Source organism: Bactrocera dorsalis, chromosome 4 (assembly GCF_023373825.1).
Source record: "Bactrocera dorsalis isolate Fly_Bdor chromosome 4, ASM2337382v1, whole genome shotgun sequence".
In the NCBI taxonomy this organism is placed as follows: domain Eukaryota; kingdom Metazoa; phylum Arthropoda; class Insecta; order Diptera; family Tephritidae; genus Bactrocera; species Bactrocera dorsalis.
In genome coordinates, this window is record NC_064306.1 from 32,273,573 (window position 1) to 32,300,613 (window position 27,041).

The 27,041-nt window shown below is 33.5% G+C and overlaps 1 protein-coding gene across 15 annotated transcripts in view; it reads left to right on the top strand.

Annotated features, from left to right (window-relative positions):
- The window catches only part of LOC105224085 (cAMP-specific 3',5'-cyclic phosphodiesterase), a 686,633-nt gene that overhangs the window by 629,604 nt on the left and 29,988 nt on the right, over positions 1-27,041 (top strand). For 9 of the 15 annotated variants that reach the window (XR_007422769.1, XM_049456782.1, XM_049456783.1 and 6 more), the window contains one exon: positions 7,650-7,688. The exons of the other annotated variants lie outside the window; for them this stretch is intronic. Coding sequence is in view for 8 of the 9 variants with exons in the window: in XM_049456782.1 (XP_049312739.1) it covers positions 7,650-7,688 (39 nt within the window). In the remaining variant the exon portion in view is untranslated. The remainder of the gene's footprint in view (positions 1-7,649; positions 7,689-27,041) is intronic. 15 annotated transcript variants of the gene reach the window in all.

Genomic DNA, 27,041 nt, shown 5'->3' on the forward strand with positions numbered 1-27,041 from the left:
ATCTCGTGACTCGCTGGCGTAGCATCCCCCACCAACCAGCAATGCTCCCTTCATGGCAGATTTGCCGCACGCCCCAATACCTGCAAATATACTTTCTCTCACGGCACTATTCGTATGTACATACGTACGTCGGTACATATGTATGTTTATATCCACACAAACGTATAGAGACCCGCTCAACTCGGTCTGCAAATAGAAATGGCAGTGAGCTGTTGAATGAGCGAAAAATTTAATATTGCGATTTATAATTGCATTCGTGGAAATGCAAACATTTTCCAGATTCAGTCAATCGTGAAGCTATCAAGGTGGCTTGCTAAAGCAAATTCCCCACTTTTTCTTCGTTTTGTTAATTTTCGAAATTATATGTATGTGTGTAGTCTTGTGGGTTGTTCCAGCAACTATACTGGTGCACATTCATTTGATTGTGGTGATTTTCCACTGAAAGCATTTTTTTGTTGATGTTATAGCAAAATCTAAATGTCGTGTGTTGATGTTTATTATATTGGCTGTATGGATGATACTAGGGAAACAGCTGGGAATGTGAATTTTCCTAAAAAAATCACCAACTGTTTATATATAATACTATTTTTATCAATTAAAAGATTAGTTTATTGTAGTATTTTTTTATCTCCACGAATAATCAAATAAAATGACAGCTTCAAAACAGACCGATTACTTGACTAGTGCCTAAGAGCCCAGAGGTATAAATATAAATGTTGACATATCCTGAAGGCATTCAGCAAAATATTCATAAGGCTGAAAAAGGGTTTAAAGAAAATATTCATGCTGGCAATAACAACAAAGTGCGTGGCTAGTGGCGCGATACCATCTGTTCTTGCGCTGTCGCAAGATCTTTTGGCTCAAAGTCTATCGCGATAAGTCCAGTAAGCTCATTGACTTCAGTAAGACTAGCCTCAGTCTAGGTGTGGAGTTTTTATTTTATCGGCTTTTTCGATGTCAGATTAGGAACCTTATCGGCTGCCACCTACAGAAACTGTTAACACTTGTGATCTCACACTTACAGATATTCCACTGAGCTAGTGGGAATAGAAATTAAAGAGAGGAGATCAACCAAGAACTTCAACACACTTAGTTATAAAAAAAAACATGTAAATAAGAAATAAAAACTTGCATATGTACTATTTCAATACAGAATACCTTGTGTGTGCACTCAAACAAATTTAGATTCCTGCAAAACATGGCTTTTTTGCCTTTTCTATTTCTCTTTCATCGTTCTGCTTGACACAGTTTAATGGCATTCATGTTCTAGTTTTGCTTTCGGATTTGTATTAAAGGCCTTTGATCTTACAAAAATTATTTCTAAAAGACGAAATGGGCCAAATTTAACATTATCGTAGTTCTTCTGCTATTTCACTTTCAATGCTGAGCAAACTTCGTATGCTTTGCTCTATACCTTGCGTTTAGTTGAAACGTACTTGGTTCATAGCTGCTTTATGGTGGGAATTTTTGTGCATTATGCGAGATAAAGGTGCAAGAACTGTTATTACTAGCAAAAAAAATACTAGCTGGGTTAGGTACGTCAAGAAATTTTTCATCACTGTGACTGGTGGGTAAATAGCCTCGATCCATTTTAGTGCGTATATTTCCTAATTATCTATGTTACCATCATTCGACAAATCACTATATCGTCGAAATCAATGTCTGAAGGTATGCGCTCCCAAAAGTTTAAGTCTTAACCTCCTAAACGCGGTGCAAATGGTCAAGAAGCAAATGTTGAGTTGTTTCCACCTAATCTTATACCATACAACTTCTGCAGTTGGCGTCTAGTAGGATTCCCAGCCTAACTGTGTGGACGATAATAAAGCCATGGCCCGTTAAAAGCTCCATAACTTGGAAAATACTAGTCTTACTGAGATCAAAGTGATTACTAGATATCTTGCGATCGATCTTTTGCTAAACGGGTTTTGCAAAAGTGCATGTACAGATGGTGAGCCAGCGATGGCCATCTTCCCCAAAACCCAACTATCTAATAGTAGAACACAAGAGGATACAGAAGAACCAATCCATTCCTGCTTCCTTAATGGATGCAATCTCGGCTTGGAAGACACTGCAATAGTCAGGAAATCTGTAAATGGAGTTGATCAGAGTCTCCTGACAGTCAATCCCTCCTCCAACGGGAGCAACGGCTTCTTCCTCGCCAATATAGGTAGAGAAGGAGCAGCCAGAGTTCGGTTTGACGACTCCATGATCCAACTGATCCAGTATAAAGTAAAGTGAGTAAGGGCTTCCGAGTATTCTTTCGCAGCCATAAACCTTCCTGCAATGTCCACGGGCGATGCAAGATGGCGTCAAGTTCCATGGTTAGAGTGGACCTTAGTGCACCACAAATGCTGATGAGCCCGTTTAACGCTCTCAAGTTTCTTTGCAAGTGTGGTCTTTTCTAGAGCCCTTCACCAAATAAAAATTCCATTGGACATAATATGCTTGCTATGATGTCGTAGAACCAGAGGACCACTTTCGGTGGGGGTCTCCACCTTTTGTCAATGGCTTCTCTACAGCAGTATAAGGCAATCCATGAATTTTTTGCACTCTCTTCGATATTTGACTTCCACGAAAACTTCCTATCCAGGATGACACATACATATACATATATTTCACTGCAAATATGCAAGACAAATCGATTTTTCCAACCGCAAAGGTAGACGACCGCTTTATAGAGTTTCACAAAAACTATGCTTTTAGAAAATTTTGGAATAAAATACAAACATTTTAATTGAATTGTGGATCCCAAAAAATTTCGAGTCAATACTCATTTAGTGGATCCTATTTTTTGATGTTAGGGTGCCAAAAGTTTTTTTCAATAACTTGAATGAGAAGAAAGATTTCACATGATCATAGGTAACTACAGTGGCGCGGATAATGAAAACTTCGCGTATTGGGCTCATTACAAACAGTACCGCGCCTCATTGAAGCTCGTCAAACCAACTTTTTTTACAAGCGCCAATGAAAGATAAGAGTCATCTTATTAATAGCCAATCGTCCCTTGGTTTCACTGCGCGATTTTTGTTCTCAAAACAACAATGGATTCAATGACGATATTCCATTAAAAAAAAAACAACGAATACGAAACTTTCATCTTTCCGATACGAACCGATCTAGACAGTAATTGCTTGCGAGAATGTACTGCCTGATAAAAGATTTCTCTTACACTAGTGGCATTATGAAATGATGAGGCTAAGTTACAATCCAAGCACCCTTCAAAATAGTTTCTGCCACTATTGATATTTTGTGCTCAACTTGGCCTAAAGAATGAGAGAGAGACTTTCCACCACAAATTTGTAACTTTTATACTTATAAAAGCAGCTGACATAAAGCTTAAAGGTTTCCAGCAGCCAACTCACCTCAGAGTCACTTTCAAACGAATTTTTGTATCGCAGTTGCATTAAGTCAGCGCACGATCCAATAAATATTGTCACAATGACAAGCAACAAAACTGTAAATAATCTATCTGCAGATGATGTCAGTAAAAAATATGAAAAATGCAATACCACTCAACCCAACCACTTTTCACTTTGGCAAATACACACACATCTACCCACACATACACGTATACGCCACATGCATTTATCTTCGTAATAACGGAATACAACGGTAAAATACTCAATACCATTGTAAAACAATGGATTAATTAATATTTAATGAATACAGCTGTAACAACCACAGCACAACAATAAAACAATGCGGCGAACGCAACCACATACAAACACTTAGCAGCGCTCACAGATACACATGCACACACATACATACATATACAAGTATAAGGCGTCAATAAACATTGCGCACCATAAACCATAATAAAAACGGAATAAAATTGTGTGACAAAATGCAACCGAATCGAATGGATTCGGAAGGAGTGCAATGGTATGTGTGGCAGAGCGAGCGAAAACGCAGCGAATCGAACAATGGCGAAAATATGAAATGAATTATACGAGATCAGCAGCATTTGCGGCTGGCCATCAGGTGTGTAAGGACAGGACAAATGCGCGCTGACAACATGAATAACAAATGCGAGGTCAATTAAAAAAATAATATTAATGCATTCCGCCAGCGCGAGCTATGCAAATGGAGCGGCGTGAAAGTCGCCATTGAAGTACGCTTAAAAATAGCTGGCGACAACTGTCAATCGCACATATACATACATATACGTAGGCACTCGTATATATGTATACCACTTGTACGAGTATGTGTGCACAGATGTACGCGAAATTTGTAAATTTAATTTTTATTATGATAAATTAAGTGAGTGATTTTTCGCCTGTACGCATTTGTACTTAACAACCTACAAATGTGTAATTAATTGTAATGGAAATGTTTCATTAACAAAAGAAAATATTATCCTTACAAATTGATGTGGCAATATTTGATTTTCCAGATTAATAAGCAGCAAGGATGCGCTCGCTGTCATGAACACGTTTTGTCCTCGAACTGAACGGTTACGGAAGACATATGTATTTATTTGTATAAAAATTCAAAGAACAAGTTTTATTTGAATCAATGCAAAATTTTCAAGGCTTCGACCTAATAAGTGCCTCAACAGCTGGTACAAAAATGTACCACAGAAAAATAATAATGACATTTTTATAGAAAGTTGCGGCTGTTAGGCGAACCTTAGACATCACCATTTTCAAGACAATCTTTTAACGTGACGGTAGCAAAATCAGTATCATAATAACATAGCTTACTATTTAAATACATATTTGCTTGTTTAGCGTTACATAAATTTTTCGCAAAGGTGCCGGCTAATGAAAAAATTTTCAACATTTTACCGAAAAAATTTACATTAATTTGTTACAAAAAAAAACCCAATGTTAACAAAAATCAAATGTAGTTCACTGAACAATATGGCTACAGTTAAGATTTTAAGTGCTGACGTGCGAAAACGTTCAAAAAAATACAGCTCAGTGAAAGAAACTTGTTTTTTTTTGGGTGGGGGGGTGGAAGATGTCTTCGGCATCATCAGCTCTGTCGTCACAGCAAGGGTCACATGAAACGCACCCTCTTAAGAACCATCGCCCACAATGGAACCGCGTTTGCACTACTTCCGGGTGGCGTTCCATTTTTCTTATTAAGAAATTTTACATCTGCGCATTTGCGTCCAGGTTCCGCTTTTTTCGGCGTAGCAAAATTGCTGCGAATTTCTGAATAATTCACAAGTTTTCTTCACTCTTCAGCATGACGCTGATTAAATTGTTCGCGTTTATTGGACCTACCAGGTCTCCTACGGCGGTGTGTTCTCGCTGCCATCGCACATATTGACACGATGTTGAATCGTTTTTTTCCTTTCTGTGGAGGCACCATTTGAAGTATCCATGACCGAATAACAGCTGGGTTTCGTAAAAGTTGACTTCTCCAAAATTACGGCTTTTCCATAACTTTAGTTTTTTTATTAGTCTGGCCGTCCATCTGCCGCAACTGTCATTCCTCCATCTTCATACAAGTTCGTGTCTTCCTTTATTCGGTTAATCATTCTCTTCTTATTTTTATCTGCTTTCTTTAGCTATCACCGTTTTCTTTTCTTTCGAGCGCTAGAAAGTCAATGTTAGCTTTACCACTTATAACCAATATTTCATCACCTGACACAGTTCAATGAGCTGTTGCAACTATGAGGGCTGCGATGCGCTGCACTCTGGCCAATACCTCACGTCGGTTTTCCTTTTTTAGCACTGCCCAATCTCAGCTCTGTGTAGTAAGACGCTGGTGGTTGTCAAGAGCTTTCTTTTTTCATGTGCCTTCCTATATTGGCCATGATTCTGCTAAGATAAGAGATGCTTTTCGCTGCCTTTCCTGTGGCGTGCTGGATTTGTATCCGGAAGGTTAATCTGCAATCCAGTCGTACACCTATTGAATGCACAGCTTCTTGTGTCCTTAGAAAATCCTCAGTCGATTGACTGCATATTACGGGAGAAATATGCTTGTTTGTCAACAGTTATAGCTGTGTTTTTCTGTAGCGAGCTGGAGGTTATGTGAGTAAAGCCATGTTGCGTCCGAAACTTGACCTTATTCAACTTTCTTCGGGCTTCTTCTGTATTTCAAGCTGTGATTACCGCTGCTGTTTCATCCACGTAGCTGATTAAATATGATTCGTCTGGCGTTTCAAGTTTCAGTATTTCGTCATAACTAATATGCCACAGGTCTGGGCCTATAATGGACACTTATTCTACTCCTGACATAACTTCTGTTTATCGTAGTCCCTCTCTAGTCTGGCACAACAGTTTTATTTTACTAAGATAGCTACGCAGCACAGCATTGAGATAATCGGGGATTCTAAAATTTGTTTCTAAAGCATCGATCAAGTCCGCCCATCTCGCGCTGTTGACGGCGTTTTGAACTTCTAAACTCGCCAATATAACTACTCGCTTGTATGTGAGACATCTACGCTGGCCAACTTCTACACTTTTAATGACGCTTCGAACAGCGCCTGGAGTTGACTTTTCAAGTACTGTCTGGGTCCTCGAGTCCGCCAGTTTTTTCTGTTTCATTGACGCTTTTTTCGTGAAAGAGTGTGCGAACGATATCATACATTTCCTTTTCTGTGTGACACTTGTTTCGTTGTTGATCATGAAGAATATATTCTGATGATCGTTGCAAATGTAGTCTTCTAGAACTAAGGTAATGTTTGGTGCAGTTTCCTCGCATCTCGGTCTTCTAAAAGTCCTTGCGTTTCTAATATTGAGCCTATTACTTGCACATATATGTATGTTTATTATACCGCCATTTTGTACTTTAATAACTATTTTTTATACGTTTTACAATAATTATATACTTTTAATTAAATTCTTTCTTATTCTTCGGTGAAATTCAATTTCGTTTTAAACACATAAAATTTATAAAAGTACACAGAAAAAGTACTTTTTGAAAACTCAAATTAAAACAAATATATGTAATTATATTTTTTCCTTTTAATAGTTATTAATATTCCTTTGAAAAATTGCAATTTCACGCCTTTATTGTGCATTTCACTAAAAAAAAGTTATTATTCGATATTTTTCCAAAGTTTTGTTGGATTGTTAATTTCATCAGCGATAGTTTTTATTTTGCACTGCATAAGTTTTTGCATTTCCTCTTTGTATTATTGTTCATAAAGAATATTCAGTGTAAATTACCATATTTCTCATCAACTTCGAAAAAATTCAAATTTCATACTGATTTCGAACATTAGCCATGAAATGGAATTTACGTACGAAAGCACAAAATCCACAACGCAATTATTATTATTAATTGTATTATTATTATTTGTTGGAAAATAAATATTTTTCAAGAGCACAACAACAATTAGCGCGCCAAACGCACTACCATCGCCACCACAACCACTACATACATATTACTATGTAATATATGCATACATATACATATATATAAACATAACTGTATGTAGTTACGCTATATTCACCAGCAAAGCCACAGCCATCGCTTTCATCAAGAACAACCAAAAAGCAATAAAGCAACAGCAACACCATTTATCCACCAAATAAATGCGCAAATCAAATATATATATTCTCAATATGCTTTGTTTAATTTTCAAAAACAGTAGACAAAAATTAAAAACAAAAAGAAATCTTTAATATCATCAACGTGCAAATATATTTTTAAACAAAATGTTTATTGTTGTTGTTTGTAACCTTTTACAGGTTTAAAGAGCAGGAGGCCTCTATCCTGATTGACCGATCGTACGTATACAAAATGCAAGCATACAAACACTTGAAATAAATATTAAATAATAAATAACAAAAACAAAAATAACAATATTGTAGTTGATTAGAAAACGCTTTGTATGGCCACTACTATTTATTTAAACGCTAGTGTGCATACCACACATATTTTCTAAAAGCAAATATGAATGCAAATGCTTGAAACATATTTTTGAAGAACTTTTATTTTTTAATATTTTTTTTCGAAATAATAAATATGCATTGGCAACTCTAGCGCTGTAATAAAAATCCATAGACGCTTTACTTGTATTGCTTAGCAAACATTTTTTTATTAATTTTTTTTTTTTGGTTTTGAGCACATTGAGCTTTACAGCTGTACAAAGTAAATAAACATGTAATATTTAGCTATATTTGTTTCAAAAAAATTGTAAATTGAAGCTTCAACCGCATTTGGGCAAACAAGTTTTTTCATATTTTTTACTCTGTATGTTGCTGCTTTTAGATTTAACTGTACATATGCGTATGAATTTATTGGTTTTTGGTGTATACATTAGGTGTACAGTCGACGAAACGTACATACAAACATACTTGAACACAAATTTACAAATAATGCATACACTTTTTACAACAACAACACACATTTTTTAGTTTAACTAGTTTCAATTTCTTTTCTTTATTAAAAATCGCTCTTATAAATTTATCCATAACTTCAACTGTAGCAAAAAAATTATGTGTAAGCTTCGAGTTAAGACTTTATGAATTGCTTGGTTGGTTGAAAAGAGAAGGGACATAATACCACAGGTTGCCGCTTTTAGACTCTCAGTAGGCCTATTGTGCTCCCAAGTGACAAGCAATGAAGCCTTATTTAATTAATTTCATAAATTACCTGATTTTTTCACCCCAGCTACCCAATGTCGTTGCAGTGTCCCATTACCCTACGCGTATGCTCTGCATTCTGCCGATTCTACTATGCCAAGTTTCTGAAGGTAAAACCTTAGAGGTAGATGCTCTGTCATGATTCCTGCAATGTTAAATATCACCCGCTTGCTCAAAAGTAGACGCTTTTTGGTCTGTCCCTCTTCTGCATTAGCCGAAAGTACTTTTGTGATATAATCGTTCTGACTAGTGTTCCAAGATCTAAAATGTTCGTCTAGAATTCATTGCTTCGAGCAATTCTTGAAGAAGCATTTCTGACGGTCAATTAGTCTGTCATTTCTCTCTTTTACATTGAACATTGAGAGCCTTTAAAAGCTTCCTGTTTAAATCGGCTGAAGGCTGAGTATTCACAAATGTACTCTTACGTCAATGCTCTGGATTCTCCCGATTCTACTTTATCAAATTTCTAAAGGTTGGATCTTAGCATGCCCTGTAATAATCGCTACAATCTTACTTAGCGCTCTCTTGCGTAAACATAAAAGCTTTGTAATCTGTCCCACCTTCCGCATTACATGAAAGTATATTTGTAACCACAAAAGGTGTTGCTATGTTACTAGTGTGCCAAGACTTGAAGCCTTCGTATAGAACTCATTGCTTCAAGCAATACTTGAGAGAGCCAAATGATCAAGAGCAACTTAAAGAGACTGCATTTCTGACAGTCAACTCGTCTGTCATTTTTCTATATTCCTACATGATAATTTTTGCAAGTTTTCTACTGAAAGTCTAGCTTAAATTGCCACTGGCTTTCCACCAGCAGGTTAATGGATTCACTGGTTAGAGCTGAAACCCACTTGGCACCTTCTGCTATGCCCACAATTTTGTTCTAAAAGACTGAATTGAATTTCACGATTTCCAAAGAAAAGCAGCTTAAACCTAATACTCATTAAAGTGGTATGGTTTTTTCACAAATCTGGTAGCTAGCAATACTAGTGGATATAGTATATGAATGAGGTAATATATCATAGCTTTCTGGTAGTTTACCAGTTATTACACCATTTGTTCCAAGTGATGTTGGACTGTTCTAGCTTTCCAACTACGAAAGTATGTAAGACCGTGCTCAGTGTCTCCTCTTTAGTGTCCCTGTAATTTTTCACATTTTTATTAATAAAAATATAATTTTAAACGCTGCCTTTCCTTGCCAAAAAATATTATTTATATATTTAGACCAATTCATGCCATTCATATTTTAACCTTAATTCACTTAATAGGTATTTTCTTTTGCCTTTGTTTTTCGATTTCGTTGTTTACCTTGCCAGCACGTCAACAACATTAACATTGCTTTAGAAATTTGAAAATGCGTCTAAATTTCATATTTTGCCTTCAAAATATTTTTAAATTTTCTATTTCTGCAAAGACGAAAATACATATTTTATTTAAAACCTCTTGTTTGTTATTTATTTTGCGCGGCTTGCCTGGGACACACCTCTAAAGTCTTTTAAATTTATATACATAGGTGCTATTTTATTATATAATATTTATATTTAATAAAAATATTTTTAAAGACATATTTTTATTTTTTTCGCTTTGCTTAAATATAGAAATTTTCCATAAGAATTATTTTCGCCACACACAGCTGCATACACAGCTGTTTACATATGTGCATACATATATAGTTTATTTATATACCCAGCGCTGCAAAGAGCTCCCACTTTATCTACCTAAACTCAAAAGTATCGAATCAAAGTGCAATTTCTCGCTTGTGCTTTCATAAATTACATTTATTTGCAATAATTCTGCTTTACTTATTTACATTACACTTTTATTCATTTACATTTTACAATGCTCTTGCAACATGCTGCTACAGAGTATAATAGTTTTGTTCATCTAACGTTTGCTTGTATCACCTAAAACTAATCAAGATAGATAGACAAGCATGATGAGGAAAGTTGAAATCCGGTTAACTATTTGTCCCTCCGTCCGTTTGTGCAAGCTGTAACTTGAATAAGAGATATTGTATTAAAATATCTTTATGAAACTGAGTCACATATTCCTTGGCAAAAAAGTAAGTTCGAACTAGATGGACGTAATCGGGCCACTGTTACGCCCACAAAATGCCATTAATCTGATTTATTAAAGAACAATAACTAAGCCATAAATCAAAATTTGTACAACGAAACATATTAAGAAGGGTCACCCGTGGTTTAAAATATTTTAAAAGTGAGCATGGCCTCGCCCTCTAATAATTTAATGTACATATCTTCCCTACCAATAAAGCTGTATCATGCACAAAACAAAACACCTCAGCCTTCTTACGATAGTGTGAAACTAGATGAAATCAGATGATGACCAACTCTCCATTTTCTGTAATAAACTACCAAAAGTATGATAAATCAATAAATCTGATACAATGCATCAGAGACAACACACAAAAGGACTCTATGGGAGCTCGTGTCAAAATTGTATGATGGGCGTAGCATCACTTATTTTTAGATGAAATCACACCTATCGGAATCTGCTCGACCGATTTCAATCAAATTTTGTAGATAATATTCTTCTAATATTCCTATGTCATAGTGTGAAAATGAGCGAAATTGGACTGCAACTACGCTCACTTCTCATATAACACAATTTTAAATTCCATCTGAAACTTTCACATCTCAATAAACAAATAACAAACCAAATTAATATAGCAGGATATAGCTTTTCCGAATAGTACCCTCACCGTGTGTCACCTTATGATGAAGAATTCTCCAACTCGAACCAAATTGTTCAAGCTCTAGGTATCAAATAAGTGGGCCCCTGTGTAGTTAACTTTTCACCGAAATTATCGGCCAACATGTGAGAATATAAATAAAATTTGGAGAGAATCCTTTCTTAATAATCAGATCTGATTGAAAAATGGGCTGAAGTCGGTAAATGGTACTCTTAACCCTATATACCTAATATTATATAAAGATTTTCGACGTGACTTTGTAAAATTTATTGCCTAACTGTGTGAGTTATTTCCAAAAAAAAATGAGAGAGCATGTTTTACTGTATCATTTGACTAAAAAATCGAGTGAACCCCTTTATATTTATTATCGGAATTTTCGAACATCTGAGTGACTTTACTTCATTAATATTGAGATTAGTTCTTCCTTACCTGTTTTACTTTCACAATTGTTTAATTTACAAGTAATTAAGTTTCTTGTAAGCGAAACCTAAGGCGCCAATGCGATCGAAAAACTAAATAAATAATTAATCATCTGGAAAATTAGTAGTATTAACACCCAGAAGGAAGCGTCGGTGACTATAAAATATGTATACATTTACATATGTATGTACATAAATTATCAAAATCACTATTGAGCCCTATCCGTCCATCTGTCTACTATATGCGAACTCAGTTTTGAGATTTTGATGTGAAATTTTGAACCCATTCTTTTCTCACCACGAAGCTGCTCGTTTGTCGGAATCAACGTTATATTTATAGAAATGTTCAACATCACGAGTTGAGTCAATTTAGTTATGTTCATCCGTCCGTCCGCCTGTCCAAATATATGCGAACTTAGTTTTTGAGATATCGATCTGAAGTTTTGCACCCGTTCTTTTCACACCAAGAATCTGCTCGTTTGTCGGAATCACCGAAATTGGATCACTATGGCATACATCAAAATCCGTGATCACCGGAAATTCCATCGAAACTGTGTGTGAATTCATCAAAAATCAGCCAGAAATCATAATAAAAGATCATGGAAATGGAATTGAACATCTTCAAAACATCGATTTATCGCATTTTGAGCGGACATTTGGGCTTGGAAAGGTCTGTGCACGGTTTGTTCCGCACAAATTGACTGACGACCAAAAATTGCTCAGAATCCAATATTCGAAGGACGATTATTTGATCAAAAATCACATTTTAACCATTAACCACTCCCGTATTCATCTGATATGGCACCGTGCGACTTCTTCCTTTTCGGAAAAATGCATTTGCCCATAAAAGGCAAGCGTTATGCAGACGTAGAGGCCATTCAAAAGGCTAGCACCGGCATACTGGCGGCCATACCGACCAACGAGCTAAAACACTCGTTCGACATGCTTTTGGACCGCGCAAAAAGCTGGATTGAAGCAGAAGGAGACTATTTTGAATAAAATAAGTTGATTTTGCCGAAAAACCATTTGTTCTGTTTTTTTACGCTTTTTCTTTTTTGTTGCTCACAAAGTTTGAAATATTTATTTCTTTATTTTTCAAATTTCTATATGTTTTTACTATTATTGTTCTTGCATTAAATTATATTTTTCATTTGATTTTTTTATGGTTGTAAACAATTTTCTCTTCCTTAAAATTTTTCATATAACTAAATTTATAGTTGCATTTTAATTTTTTTATAGTTTTTCAGTTTTTTGAACGATTTTGGAGCAGTTTTTAATTTTATGTATTATATAAATAATAAATAATAAATAAGCCTATTGTTTTTCTTGCTTCACGCCAAAATTTTATGTTTCAATAAGTTAGGTAATTTTTCTTAATATATTTGTTTTAATATATTTTTATAATGTTCATTTTTTTGTTTTTTTTTCTTAACTATACCTATGTTTCTTGAACTTATTTTTAACCTTCATAAGTTGTTTCACCACTTGAAACTTAGAGGAAAAAGTTTTTTCAATGAAATTTTATAAAATTTCAAAAGATTTTGTATACATTTACTTCAAAACAAGATGTGGAATTTTGAAATTATAATATTAATATAAGTTATATATGTATATCATTATTTATTATTCCATATTTCTTAATATTATTTCTAGTTTTTATTATTTTTGTTTGTTTTCATAATTTAATGTAATTTTTTAAATTATTCTTCTTTAGTACTCAGAATTAAAAAAAAAAAATATTTTTATATTCAGTCGTGTTACTATTTCTTAAAATGTATTATTATAATTTTTTTTAATTTTAATGTTAAAAATTTCGATCATATTTTCATTTATTCAAAATTTACTTATATTTTTTTATTGTTTTAATACATATTTAAAAAAAAATGTACATCATTTTCTCATTATTATTTATTATTATTATTATTATTTTATTTATAGTCCTTTATTTTTTATGATTATTTTAATTATTTATTATTTTAGTTTATTAGTTATTTTCTACAAATTTAAAATTAAAAATATTTTTTCATAATTTTATTCCTATTTTAAATATTATATTTTCATTATCTTTTTTTTTATTATTTTCTAACAATCCCTTTCTGACCTCACAAACTCTAAATTGTTGAAAATCGAAAGAATCTCACCAGTATTTATGCCCCGCGCAATTTATGTGCCACGCCCCCCAACATGCCAATGTTTTAATGACGTGCTATATTTACTTACTGCCAACCAACTAGCTGAATTAATTATCACTTTCTATTTTGTTTATAAACATTTTGCGTTGCAACTATATACATATGCGCACTGACGGTTCTTTGTATTATGGCAAGCGTTCACTATTTCACTCAGCCACACACTCACTCACTCATACGCTGGTCCAACGACGCACTGACTTGTACGCTTTTGTTTTCAAACAAAAATATTTAAAGACAACTATATTCTTTTCGTTTTCCAAACTCGTGCCAACTTATGCAACTCGGTTTTGAAATTGAATTTTTAATATTTTATTTATTTTTTTTTTTTAGTTTTTGGTTTCGCGCCAAATGCAAGTTGCAGCGTAATTGTGCTATACGTTCACCTTCTTAGTGGTTTTTGTTGTTGTTTTGCTTACAAAAGAAATTGTAACGTTCGAAATAATTCCATCAAATACGAGTACTTGCATGTTTATGGCTTTTTTCTTGTTGTTTTGCCTATTTACATTTGATTGTTGTTGTTGCGTTTTTTTCCTGCATGGTTCCTTAGCTTGTTTGTTTTGCATACTTTGCGCTCTCTGCATGCATTCACTTTACGTAAGTAGATTTCGTAATGTTTTCGTAATTTCTTAGTTTAGTGCTATTCTAATGAATAGCAAGCCACAATGAATAGATGAAGCTGTAGCGTGTATTTTTGTAAATTTCTACTTTTACTTAAGTATCATAAATTGTGAAGATGCTTAAGATATTAAAAATAATTTATGAATTTTAAAAATATCTGTATATGTATATAAATATGAATAAGTATATGTATCTACTATTTTTTAAATACTATAAGTACTATTTAAACAAAGCCATACTGCATTTGGAATAATAAATATACTTATACGTATATTGTCACGTAAGTCTATACATATTGTCACCTAAAATGCAAAATAACGTTACATCACCTTACAGGCAAATGAAAACCGATATAACACAAACCACTGATACTAAAACAAAATTTGAGTTTTGGTTATATATTGGTTATATGTTGGTTATATATTGGTTATATATTAGTTATATGTTGGTTATATATTGGTTATACATTGGTTATATATTGGTTATATATTAGTTATTTATTGGTTTTATCTGACAGTGGATGCGGAAAGTTTACCCTATATATACAATTTTGATTTTTTTAAGATACGTTGTTTTTCACTTTAAGTGACGATATGTAAGCATGTGTAACTAACGGGTGATTTTTTTGAGGTTAGGATTTTCATGCATTAGTATTTGACAGATCACGTGGGATTTCAGACATGGTGTCAAAGAGAAAGATGCTCAGTATGCTTTGACATTTCATCATGAATAGACTTACTAACGAGCAACGCTTGCAAATCATTGAATTTTATTACCAAAATCAGTGTTCGGTTCGAAATCGACAAATTTTGTTCAGCGATGAGGCTCATTTCTGGTTGAATGGCTACGTAAATAAGCAAAATTGCCGCATTTGGGGTGAAGAGCAACCAGAAGCCATTCAAGAACTGCCCATGCATCCCGAAAAATGCACTGTTTGGTGTGGTTTGTACGCTGGTGGAATCATTGGACCGTATTTTTTCAAAGATGCTGTTGGACGCAACGTTACGGTGAATGGCGATCGCTATCGTTCGATGCTAACAAACTTTTTGTTGCCAAAAATGGAAGAACTGAACTTGGTTGACATGTGGTTTCAACAAGATGGCGCTACATGCCACACAGCTCGCGATTCTATGGCCATTTTGAGGGAAAACTTCGGACAACAATTCACCTCAAGAAATGGACCCGTAAGTTGGCCACCAAGATCATGCGATTTAACGCCTTTAGACTATTTTTTGTGGGGCTACGTCAAGTCTAAAGTCTACAGAAATAAGCCAGCAACTATTCCAGCTTTGGAAGACAACATTTCCGAAGAAATTCGGGCTATTCCGGCCGAAATGCTCGAAAAAGTTGCCCAAAATTGGACTTTCCGAATGGACCACCTAAGACGCAGCCGCGGTCAACATCTAAATGAAATTATCTTCAAAAGTAAATGTCATGAACCAATCTAACGTTTCAAATAAAGAACCGATGAGATTTTGCAAATTTTATGCGTTTTTTTTTTTTAAAAAAGTTATCAAGCTCTTAAAATCACCCTTTATATTAGTTTATTTAAGTCCACAGTAAGATTATGCAATCACTCAAGGCAGCACGCTAACGTGCTACATAACATTTCTCAGTTTTACTTCACAAATTCAACCTCCAGATGTTATAAATTCTACTATTTGCGGCCCCAACATTCATACAAATGTTTATGTGTTTGCTTGTGTCTCTTAATAGAAGCGTTTGCCTACATATCTAAAAACTATTTATATTTATGTCAATGGGCAAAGTGCGACGCCGTTATTATTTTTCTCATTATTCCTAGACATATCGAGTTTGCATACGTACAAACATATTTATATTAACCCTATAGAGTAATCAACTAGTTAAAATCTACTTTACAACTAATTTGAACCGCAAATGCAATTAGTCTACTAACTGGTATTTTACGATAAAAGCAGCTTTTATTTTTGATGCATTAAATAGATTGCAGTTAGAAATGAATTACTATATAACCAGTATATAACTAGTATGCAAGTTTAAAATCAATCCGCTACTATTTAGTTTAATGTTTGGTATATTCTCTGAGAAAGTAGTAAGAAATTTATTTGTGTGATCCACATGTTAATTGATATACAGTTTAACTTTGCTCACTTTCCTCATCAACTTTCCAAAAAAAATGTGTATAAACGCAGTGATTTTTTGACTAATTCGACGTATAGCCAATTTGGAAACTAGTCTTCTTTCGGGTTCGTTTACTGTCTGCCTGCAGGGCATGCAGTAGACATAAGCAAACAAATAGGCAGCGTTATGCCTAGACAAGCGTTTGTTATTGCCGTCTGCGAAAGTGATAATGCTGTTGATGACAAATACATATGTATGTATGTATGCATGTGAGCGGCACATTGTTAGGTCGCAATTTTTTTAAAAACATATTTACATACATTGACTTAGTTAAGATAAACAAAAATATAAAAAACGTGTGGTTGAAAGTGTTATGAACATAGTATATGGATATATATACATACATAAGTAGAACATTCCTTTAAGCGAGAACTCAGCTTTTTGTGGGAGATCCTAAATTTTCGAAGTCCAAATTATAAGGTTATAAATTTAAAATTAAATTGGATAATATAAGTAAATATTTGCTAAAAAACTAAAATATGTGAATATAGGAGAATTTCTATTAGTTCTTACTTCAAAGTACATCTTCTGGTTTCTTATATGCATATATTTAAAAAAAAAACTCAATTTTTTGATTAGCGCCAAAAGAAATTCATATAAGAAACTTAAGAGAAAGACTTTGTACAAAAAAATTTATAAAATATATATATATAAATCATGTGATTGGAGCTCTAGATATTTATTCCTGTCCAGACTTTTTGATTCATATTATTAGTATTTTGTCTGTAAAGCTGTTATAGTAAATATCTAAGTTGGAAAATACCTCGGTAAAGCGGTGTCTAAAGTCGCTAGTATAAAAATACTTACATTTCCTTAGAGTGAATTCCATCTCTAAGCCAGAAAACTCATATCAACTCAAACAACACATTAGCAGCGAAAGATAAAATAAATCAAATGAAAGGAAAAATAATTTACAGGTGAGCTGAGGTCAGCAAGATGAATGGGAAGGTCGTGGTTCAATTGTTAGGAGTTAGAAACGGTTTAACACGGTTTCCTAGAAAGCTACGAATATTTTTTAATAGCAAATTTTTGCCATAATTTCAATATACATATGTATATGTGAAAAGTCAAACATATTTTTTATCTTTTACAAAACAACTAATTCTATCACTAATTCTAATGTGCCAAATATACTGTATTTTTATATAAATATGGTAACCTGAGTTTGACTAAAAAATATGAGATTTTTTTAACGGTAAAATTCAAAATACAACCCTTTCAAAAATCAAGCTAGTAATTAAAATTTTATATATCTTTTTTTTAATTTTTTGAAGATCGGATCTTTTATAGCATCTGTTACTAAATACTTGGCCGAAAAATGGTATACACCACACCCATAATAAGGAGCAATGGACGATCTACATATATTTTCACTTTTTAAGAACTTATGTACATGTTATCATTAATAATACTGCTGTCAATGTTTCGAACTTTCAAATTTCAAATAAATCAGTTGTATAGAACTTGTGATAATGCGGTACCGTGTGGAAAAACGCGTTTAAAAAAGTGAGTCTACCTACCTACCGGGCAGGTACTGCGTCACTAAAGTAACTGTAGCTCTTAAAATAATTTGAATTTTTAAAAATCCTTTGGAGGATATGTTCTTAAGGGTCTAAACTTTAAATATATGAAAAAAAAATCGAATTTTTCAAAATTCTAGAGTAGAATACCCCCTTAATAGGTTATATAATTCTCAACTAAAAGCTCATAAGTTGTAATAAAAAAAGTTAAAAAAGACAAAATTTACGAGATTTTTATCAAAAGCGCTTGACTTGTAATTTTAAATATTATTTACAATTTTTGATAGTAAGACATAAACAGCATAAAATAAAATATTTTTAACTAATTTGCAAACAAAAAATTTAAATTTATTTTAATAATTTTTTTTTTTACTGGAGCAAAGAATAATAAAAAATATCGAAAAAAATCCAAAACTAAAAAAATAATAACAATAATGCAAAAAATATTTTTTTTTGTTTTAATTGATTAAAAAATTTAAAAATGATCCAAAATTCATAAAAAAAGAAATTATAGGAGAATTTAATGTATAGTTTTTTTGTTTTTGATTTATGCATATTAGATCGGATCGATTTTTTTTCCTAGTGTATGCAGGAATATGCAACGGATCATGCTGCATAACTTTATCTAAGAGAATATGGGTCTAAAGTCAGCTTCGAACCAGCAATTTTTAATGCGAAATATAAATTATCTGAATAGTCGGCTGTATGGGAAATTTATATTATAGTTATACGATCTGACCGAATTCAAAAATCTAAAAAATTTAAAATAACTTTATTATAAAAATATTTGCAAAGCAAAGAAAAATCTAAAAAACATTGACATACACAGAACATTTTCTATTTCCCCTCGTAACTTTGATGAAAGCCAATCCTGACACGAAAAAATTAGCAATGCAAATGCGCGTGTATATCTGCGGAAATGTAATAGATCAGACAAAAATAAATTTTAATCATACAACAGGCGCAACAACAAAGCCTCGGAAAAACATGGATGCCCTCAACACAAGTTGAGTTGTGCGCAAAAAAGTGCAAATAAATTGAGATTTCGGGCAAAAAATTCATGCATTCGTAAAATATTTGGATGTTACACATGTATGTGTGTATAAAATATATGTGTTTGTGTGTGTTTTTGAGTATATTTGTATGTTTTTGAGTGCATTTGTTGCTGTTGTTGTTGTGAGCTTACATTATACCGCCATAACAACCTTTCATGCCGACATTGACAGTAATCGATAGCGAATATTACACTCTGCTGCTGACATTTGCTAAGCAAACTACTTCGCTCCGTTTAGAGCGCTATAAATTTGATACCGTAATTGTTGTTGGCGGCGTGCTAACAACGCTGCTATCTGGCAGCAGTATCTATTAGCAATTTACGCGCAACACAACAACAACAACAATGTGTCATATAACATTTTGTTTGATAAATTTATAAATATATGCGTTAGGGTGAGCCAAAATCCAGGCATAAATTTGTGGTTTAAATTTAATCGTAATAGAGAGAAAAAATTTTGGACATTTTATTTATGAAAGAAAATTTCATATCGCAATTTTTTGTGGCGTACAATTTTTTTTTAAATTTCTACACTAGTGAAAATTTTTTTTTTATTTTAAAAACAAAAAATCAATTTATTTAAATCGTTCAGTTTGTATGACAGCTATTTACTATAGTGATCGGATTTCGCTGGTTCCGACAAAAGAGCACGTTCTTGGGATGAAAAAAAACGTGTACAATATTTCAGATGGATATCTCAAAAACTGAAGGACTAGTTCGCTTATATACAGACACCCCGAGAACAACTCCTTACAGGGTTAATATCTGTATAAAGATTCAATATAACCCATCAATTTGATAAACTCGTTTTTGGCTCACCCTAATGGTCAAACACACGACCATACACAAAGGCACAGGCATGAGTGTGTGTGGCTAAAAATATAATTCAAATTACTCATACCACATGTCACACCGCCATGTGATATATGCGGTGTGTGTTTTTCGGTTTGTCACCAGGAATTTCTAAATTTTATTATAATCTCAAAAGCAATCTGTAACAAGTACACATAGCTAAATATTACAACAACAACAACAACAAAATTGCTTTGTTACATGTCAACAAAAAAATGCTGGTAATTTAAATTAGACACACAAAAGTCATGCGCTCGGCTTAACCAACGTGACAGGCGTCGACAGAGCGGAAGCAGCCGCCAGCAGCGCAGCACAACGTGTTGACAGTGTGGAATGAGGAAGATGGTGCATTGATGAATATTTGAAGCGTGCGTTAGCTATTTTTGATATATGGCTGACAGCTGTATGCGCATAAAACTCAGCCAACGTAGCCATTATTTCTGCTCTTCATGCACTTTTGAATGCTTGGTTAGTCATAAAAATGTTCGGAAAAGTGACGAAAACAAATTTCGAATACTTTACAAATGACTAAGTGCCAGTTAAGATGGCTTAAAGTGTCAGTTCGGTGAATAGTTCAAATGTCAGCAGTCAGCAAAGAGTTGAACATTTAGATTTATGTGTGCGGCAAGACTTCTGAGGAATGCCGTATGTAAAAAGATTTAAATTTACCAAGTATACAAAAACAAACATAAATTACGTACGTCCAGCCAGTGAGAAGCAAAGCCCACTATATGAAAGGGGAAGAAATTCCCAAAGAATTCCAATAAATCTCAATGAAATCCATGAAGCAAAAGTTGAAATCCGCTAACAATAAATATCGCATTATATACAGTGTCTGACACAAAAAATGCTCGAAAACAAAAAATGAAACAAAAACAACACAACAACAAAATTAAAAGCAATACAATATTGCAGCGTTGTGACGGCATGGCGCCTGGCCCGCAAAGAGGTCATTGCTGCTTAAGCCACAATAATTTCTTGGCAACAATTCGTAGAAGCAACCTTCTCTTTTTATGGCGTTTTGCTTTCTTCTCGCCTCTGCTCATATACACGCACTGCTTATTTGCCCTGCTCTGTGCGCTACTGTGTGTACTTTACACTACATGTGTTCACTCGGTCAGCTTTGGTGATTTCTCTCTGTCAAGCATACGCCCTGGCGTATAATTTTTTTTTGTTGCTTTATTGTTTTAGAGCTTCGCAGCATTGAATAATTTTCGGAGAATGTTAGTTGTGCATATTTTATTGCTGTGCCAAAGATTTATAGCTGGCATTGTCATTTACTATATATGTGAGCAAAGTTCTATATCATATTCTAGCATATATGCATACAGTCGCGTGAAAAACTTTAACACATTTAATTAATGTTGTTGGTTACTTCTCATAAGAATCACTTAAATTGTGAAACAAATTTCTCATATTCGAACACATATGCATACAGTCGCGTGAAAAAATGTAACATGTTTAAAGACAAAATTCATTGTTATTGGTTATTTCTCATAAGAATCACTTAAATCGTGAAAAAAATTGTCATATTGGAACACATATGCATACAGTCGCGAGAAAAAATGTAGCACATTTAAAAAAAATTAATGTTGTTGGTTATTTCTCATAAGAATCACTTAAATCGTAAAAAAAATTGTCATGCTGGAACACGTATGCATACAGTCTGGAGAAAAAATGTAGCACTTTTACACAAAAATATTATTATTGGTTATTTCTCATAAAAATCACTTGAACACTTGAAATCACTTAAATCATGAAAATAATTTGTCGTATTGAAACACATATGCATACAGTCGCGTGAAAAATTTTAACACATTAAAAAAAAAATATTGTTGTTATTATTAAAAATCACTTTCTTCGATTTTCCATTAAAAATACCATAACATTTCAGCCGTTTAGTGTAAATTTTTTACATTGCAGATCCCTGTAGAGTTCAAAAAATTACCGTAAAATCATCTTCTCTGAGATTGTTGTTTTTTCTCTGTAGCTACTACACTAAGTAAGACTTTATTCATAGTTTTAAACTTATTAATTTATTCTTCACAATCTATGTCGTACACCTCAACGTAATCCCTTTGGAATTTTTTTTTCCACTCTCCGATAATCAAATCGGTTTCTCCGGAGGACAAAGTATTGCTTCACAGACGCGACGTTGTTTTTTGAAAAAATTTAGTGATTTTGGAACCAAAAATGCCTTCAATTTTTAGGATGTCGAATAGGTTTTTGCGAATCAAAATTTTACTTAAAAAATCTTTAAATTTTTTGCTAACAGAAGTATGATGATTTCGATAGGCTAATTTTGGCTCTCCTTAATATAGTTACATAAAGCCATACATACTTACTACAACATCAATGTAGGTTTACACGTGACTTACACAAGAATTTGCTCTCGTTTTCAATGGCAGCAATGCAAAACACACATAAAGTAATGTAAACGCCACGCCGCGAATGAAAGTAATAATCTTGGCTACATTATAATTGCTGATGATCATCAAATTCATCGTTACTATAAACATTGCCAGCGTCATTATCATTCACTTTCGCCCCAGTAAGAGGCTAATATACGCACACAAACACACATTTGCACCGAAGTAGAATGACTGTCACTCAAGTTGCTTTTCACAGAAAGCGGAAAATTTATTTCTCTGAAAAATATGATTAAAAGTAATTCGAACAAAATTTCGTTGACGTTTTTCACGCTACTCTGCCGCTTACTAAGCGACTACACACCTAATGTGTGCATGTATATGCATATACATACATATGTATGTGTGTGCGAGCTCTTGCATTGTGGGTACTTATCTGTTCGCACGAAGTGTGGCTGAAATCGAAAGTGCTAAATTTCGCCGAAAATCAAGAATGTTTGTTTACTTTTTCTGTTAATTTCAGATTTTTATATTTGCTTATTATTTTGATGCACACGAGTTTCGCATCACAATTAATAAGAAAGTATTGCCGTGAATTATGTGAACATGATCGTAAATTTCTGTGTACTTGCTGGAGATTTTTCAGTTATACATTCCGAGTCGTGTAGATCAATCTAAGAAGAGGCACTTTTTTCCTCTAACTTTTATGCTCATATTTTATGTAATATTTCTCAGAATATGGTGCTTAAAAAATATTTATATTAATTTTAAGAGCTTTTTTAAAATATAAAAACAAATATCATAAATGTAGATGAAAGGCATTCCTTTTTTCTAGGTAAAACCACAACATATTTGCTTCAGATGTTAAAACACCTTGAAAAAACATTGTACTCAAAAGATAATAATACATTTTTTTGAGAGGTAGGCAAATTTTATTAAAGGAAATATGTAGTAAATTCAAAAAAATTCATAATTTCATTTTATGTATACGACCATGCATAGTATTACTAGCCGTTTAAATTTTGATTATACATTCGGTTATTTGGTGACATTTTTTTTGTTAAATCCATGCTATCTGTTCAATTTTTACAACCTTTTCCAATAACGCACCGATTTTAGATTTTCCACCTTAGAGGGCCTTAACTTTATTTACTATCTATCAACTTGTATAAAGGCCACGGTGCGTTGTACTCTGGCCAATAACTCACACTGATTTTCCTCTTTAAGCACATTTACCCAGATCTCTGCTCCGTATAATAAGAAGCTGCTTATTGTCACCATTAGAAGCTTTCTCTTTAGTTTCCTGGGGCACCCTGTGTTGACCATTAGTCTGCTGAGTTGGGAGGCGATTTTCACTCCCTTTCCTGCAGGATGCTGGATTTGTACCCAGAAGGTTAGTTTAGGTTTACGCCTAGGTAGTTTTGCTTTTTGAGTCCTAAGGATATCCGTAGTCGTTTGCATACTTATTTGGAAGAGGATGTGCTTATTTGTTAGCTGTTATAACTTTATTTTTTACATAGCGAGCTGTGTGTTCGTTTCTCGGTCTGTATATACGCCATCTATTCTCTCATTTTCTGAAGATTTGGACTTCTCTTTCTCCCCTCCCAGAAACGGCTTATTTGAAGAAACGATATCAAACTACTCTATATGCTGCCATACAAACTGAGCGATCCGAATCAAGTGCTTCTATGCATTGGACAAGATACATTCAAGAAATTTAGTATGGTTTAAATATTGTTCAGTATCAATCAAGTATAGCCGCCATATAAACTAAGGAATCAAGTTGTTTTAAAGAATTTATGAAGGTACACTGATGTTAACGTTTTTCCTTGTTTTTTAATATCAATAAAGTTCTTCGCGGATAATGTCTTTCTGGTTAGAATCATCGTTCTTATTATAGTTTCAGACAATATTCGTACTATTTTAATGATAATAATATCAATCACATTGCTTATGATTACTTTAGATATTGAGTAATCATACAAAATTACCCTGAATTAGCAAATTTTCAGAGAGAGAATAAAATATATAAAATATGCATTATTAAAAAAGTTTTTCTTCCCTCCCTCTCATCACCACCATCGATATTGTTGTTGCGTGCATTATAATTAAATAGCCACATGATGTGGTAGAACTTAAAGTAATTAACTTTAATATAAAGTTTAATGAAAGCCTCTTTCGAATGCATCTAGTGCGCATTAAACAGCAATTGATGCTGGTAGCGGCCTGTATTACTATGCGTATGAGTAACATTTGCGCACAGGCACTCCAACGAAGTCAAATCTCTGATTTTAAAATATTCATAAAAGTACAAATTTTCAAAATTAAAAATATTTCTTATAAAAATATTTTGTATTCATAAAATACTTAAAAACTATTTTTGTAAAAAATATTCTTAATTTTGAATATCTTTACTTTTAAAATAATATTTTATATTTATATATTCATAGAGGTAAGCTATTTGGACATTACACCTTTTCTTCCCAATTATCGTAAAAGCAGTTTTTTTAACACATAATCGGTATTTTTAAATATTTGAAAATATTCGTGCAACCCTAATAATATGTATATGCAATCGCACAATGATTTAAAATAAATTAAACAGCTGCATGTACATGCAATTAAACAAATCATTTCTCATCAGTGGCGTCGTTGCTACTGTTATTGCACGCCAATGACAAACTGATATGCTCTATTTACAAATATAATTACACGTACATAACAAATACATACATACACATATGTGTTCTGTGTTTGTGAATCAATTTTGTGTTTCGGTTAAATTGCCCCATAATAGAGACGCATGCACGCAAATTCGTATATAAACATACACATGCATGCATTCATACATACATATGTATATACACACATGTGGTAGTCTGTGAACGTGACGATAACAAGTGACAAAATTTAATTAATTAAACAGCAACGAGTGCAAGGATACATTAAAGTGGAATAATCGTACATTTGCTTGAATGGCTATAAGCGCTCGTGTGGATGCGACATTGTAACCAGCTCATGAGTAGAAGTTAGGGAGGTGGAAAGTGAATAGAATTATTGTGTTGAAAAATTATTTTAAACATCTACATTCTCCGAATTATTTATAAATATAAATATAGGTCAAAAGAAATTATTAAATCCATGTCTTTACCTACCATATTTTCGAATAAATCATCTGGTGAAATGTATCGAAAATTGGCAAAAACTACATTTTGAAGTATTTAAATATAATATTGCCAACAAAATAGGCTACTTTTGAGCCAACATTAGCACGCCAGGTTCAATTGGCCTTGAATGTATTCACCTAATTTTGATTTTTTATGGATTCGACACATTTTTAAAGCGCCATTCGCTGAATTGTTGGACATTTTTGGTGTTATACTTACAAACTCACGTCACCAGAAATGATGAATGTAGGGTGGCTGAGTACCTCTCTACTTGACGTCGCTTTTTGCAAAAGATGCAGTTAATTTTGTAGAGTTGATACGTTTTACTGCCAAAACCTTAACCAAAATATGTTGATTCGATCCATAAAAGATGTGAGTTCCCCAGTTCGTTTCCCCCATTCGATCAACAAGAGATGATTCTAACAGGAAGATTTTTAAGCACTGTTTCTTTAACTTTTTCGTTGTTATCGTCATTAACTGAGGCGAAAGCCCGACTCGTGCTACTCAAATACTTGTATTCGCGATAAAATGGACCATTCAAAACACTTTTATTGCAAAATTTTCAAAGATTCCTAAATGATTCCGTCATTCCATTGGAAATAAAAAATTTCAAGCAAACTCGTTGTTCCATGATAAAAATCGCCATTCAAGCTGATTAGCCAGAAGTCACACGAAGCTAAATCAGGTGAATACGGTGATTACGGCACGATATTGGTTGAAAATTTAGCAAAAAACTCGCGAAGAATCCATGCAATATGCGATGGTGCATTATCGTGGTGCAAACACCAAGAGTTGTCAGCCCATAACTTTAGCCTATTTTTACGAATAGTTTCAGGCAAACGACGCATAACAGTCAAATAGAATTCCTTTTGGACAGTTTGACCGGTCGGATAGAATTCGGAATGGGCGAGATCTCGATAATCGAGAAAACTGTCAATATAACTTTGACTTTTGACCTATCTTAACGTAGTTTTTTCGCCTTCGACACATCTTTGCCACAATATTCAGCCTATTGATCGTCTGTTTCCGGGTGGTAAGCATAAATCCAAGAGTCAACGCCAGTAATAATACGTTTCATGACATTCGGGTAATCGGAAATCATTGTTTCACGTTAAGGTTATGCTGTTTTTCAAAAAAGAAAACACAATAAATGAAATTTGAATTTCTTGTTTTTCAAAACAGTTTTGCGATTATGGATCCAAATGTCTTTTCACTTTTCTTAGGCCCTAATGATCTTTCAAAATGGTTCAAACGTTCCTTCCGATATTCCAGCGTTGCCAGTAAGATCTCTGGCTGTTAATCGTCGACTCTCAAGCACCAATTTGCCACAGATATGTCTGAGTGGCAGTCATACTAATCCAGAAAAAATATGTCGTCAAATGGGGAATTATTAACCTAAATAAATCTCTTTTTCTTATATTTTAAAAA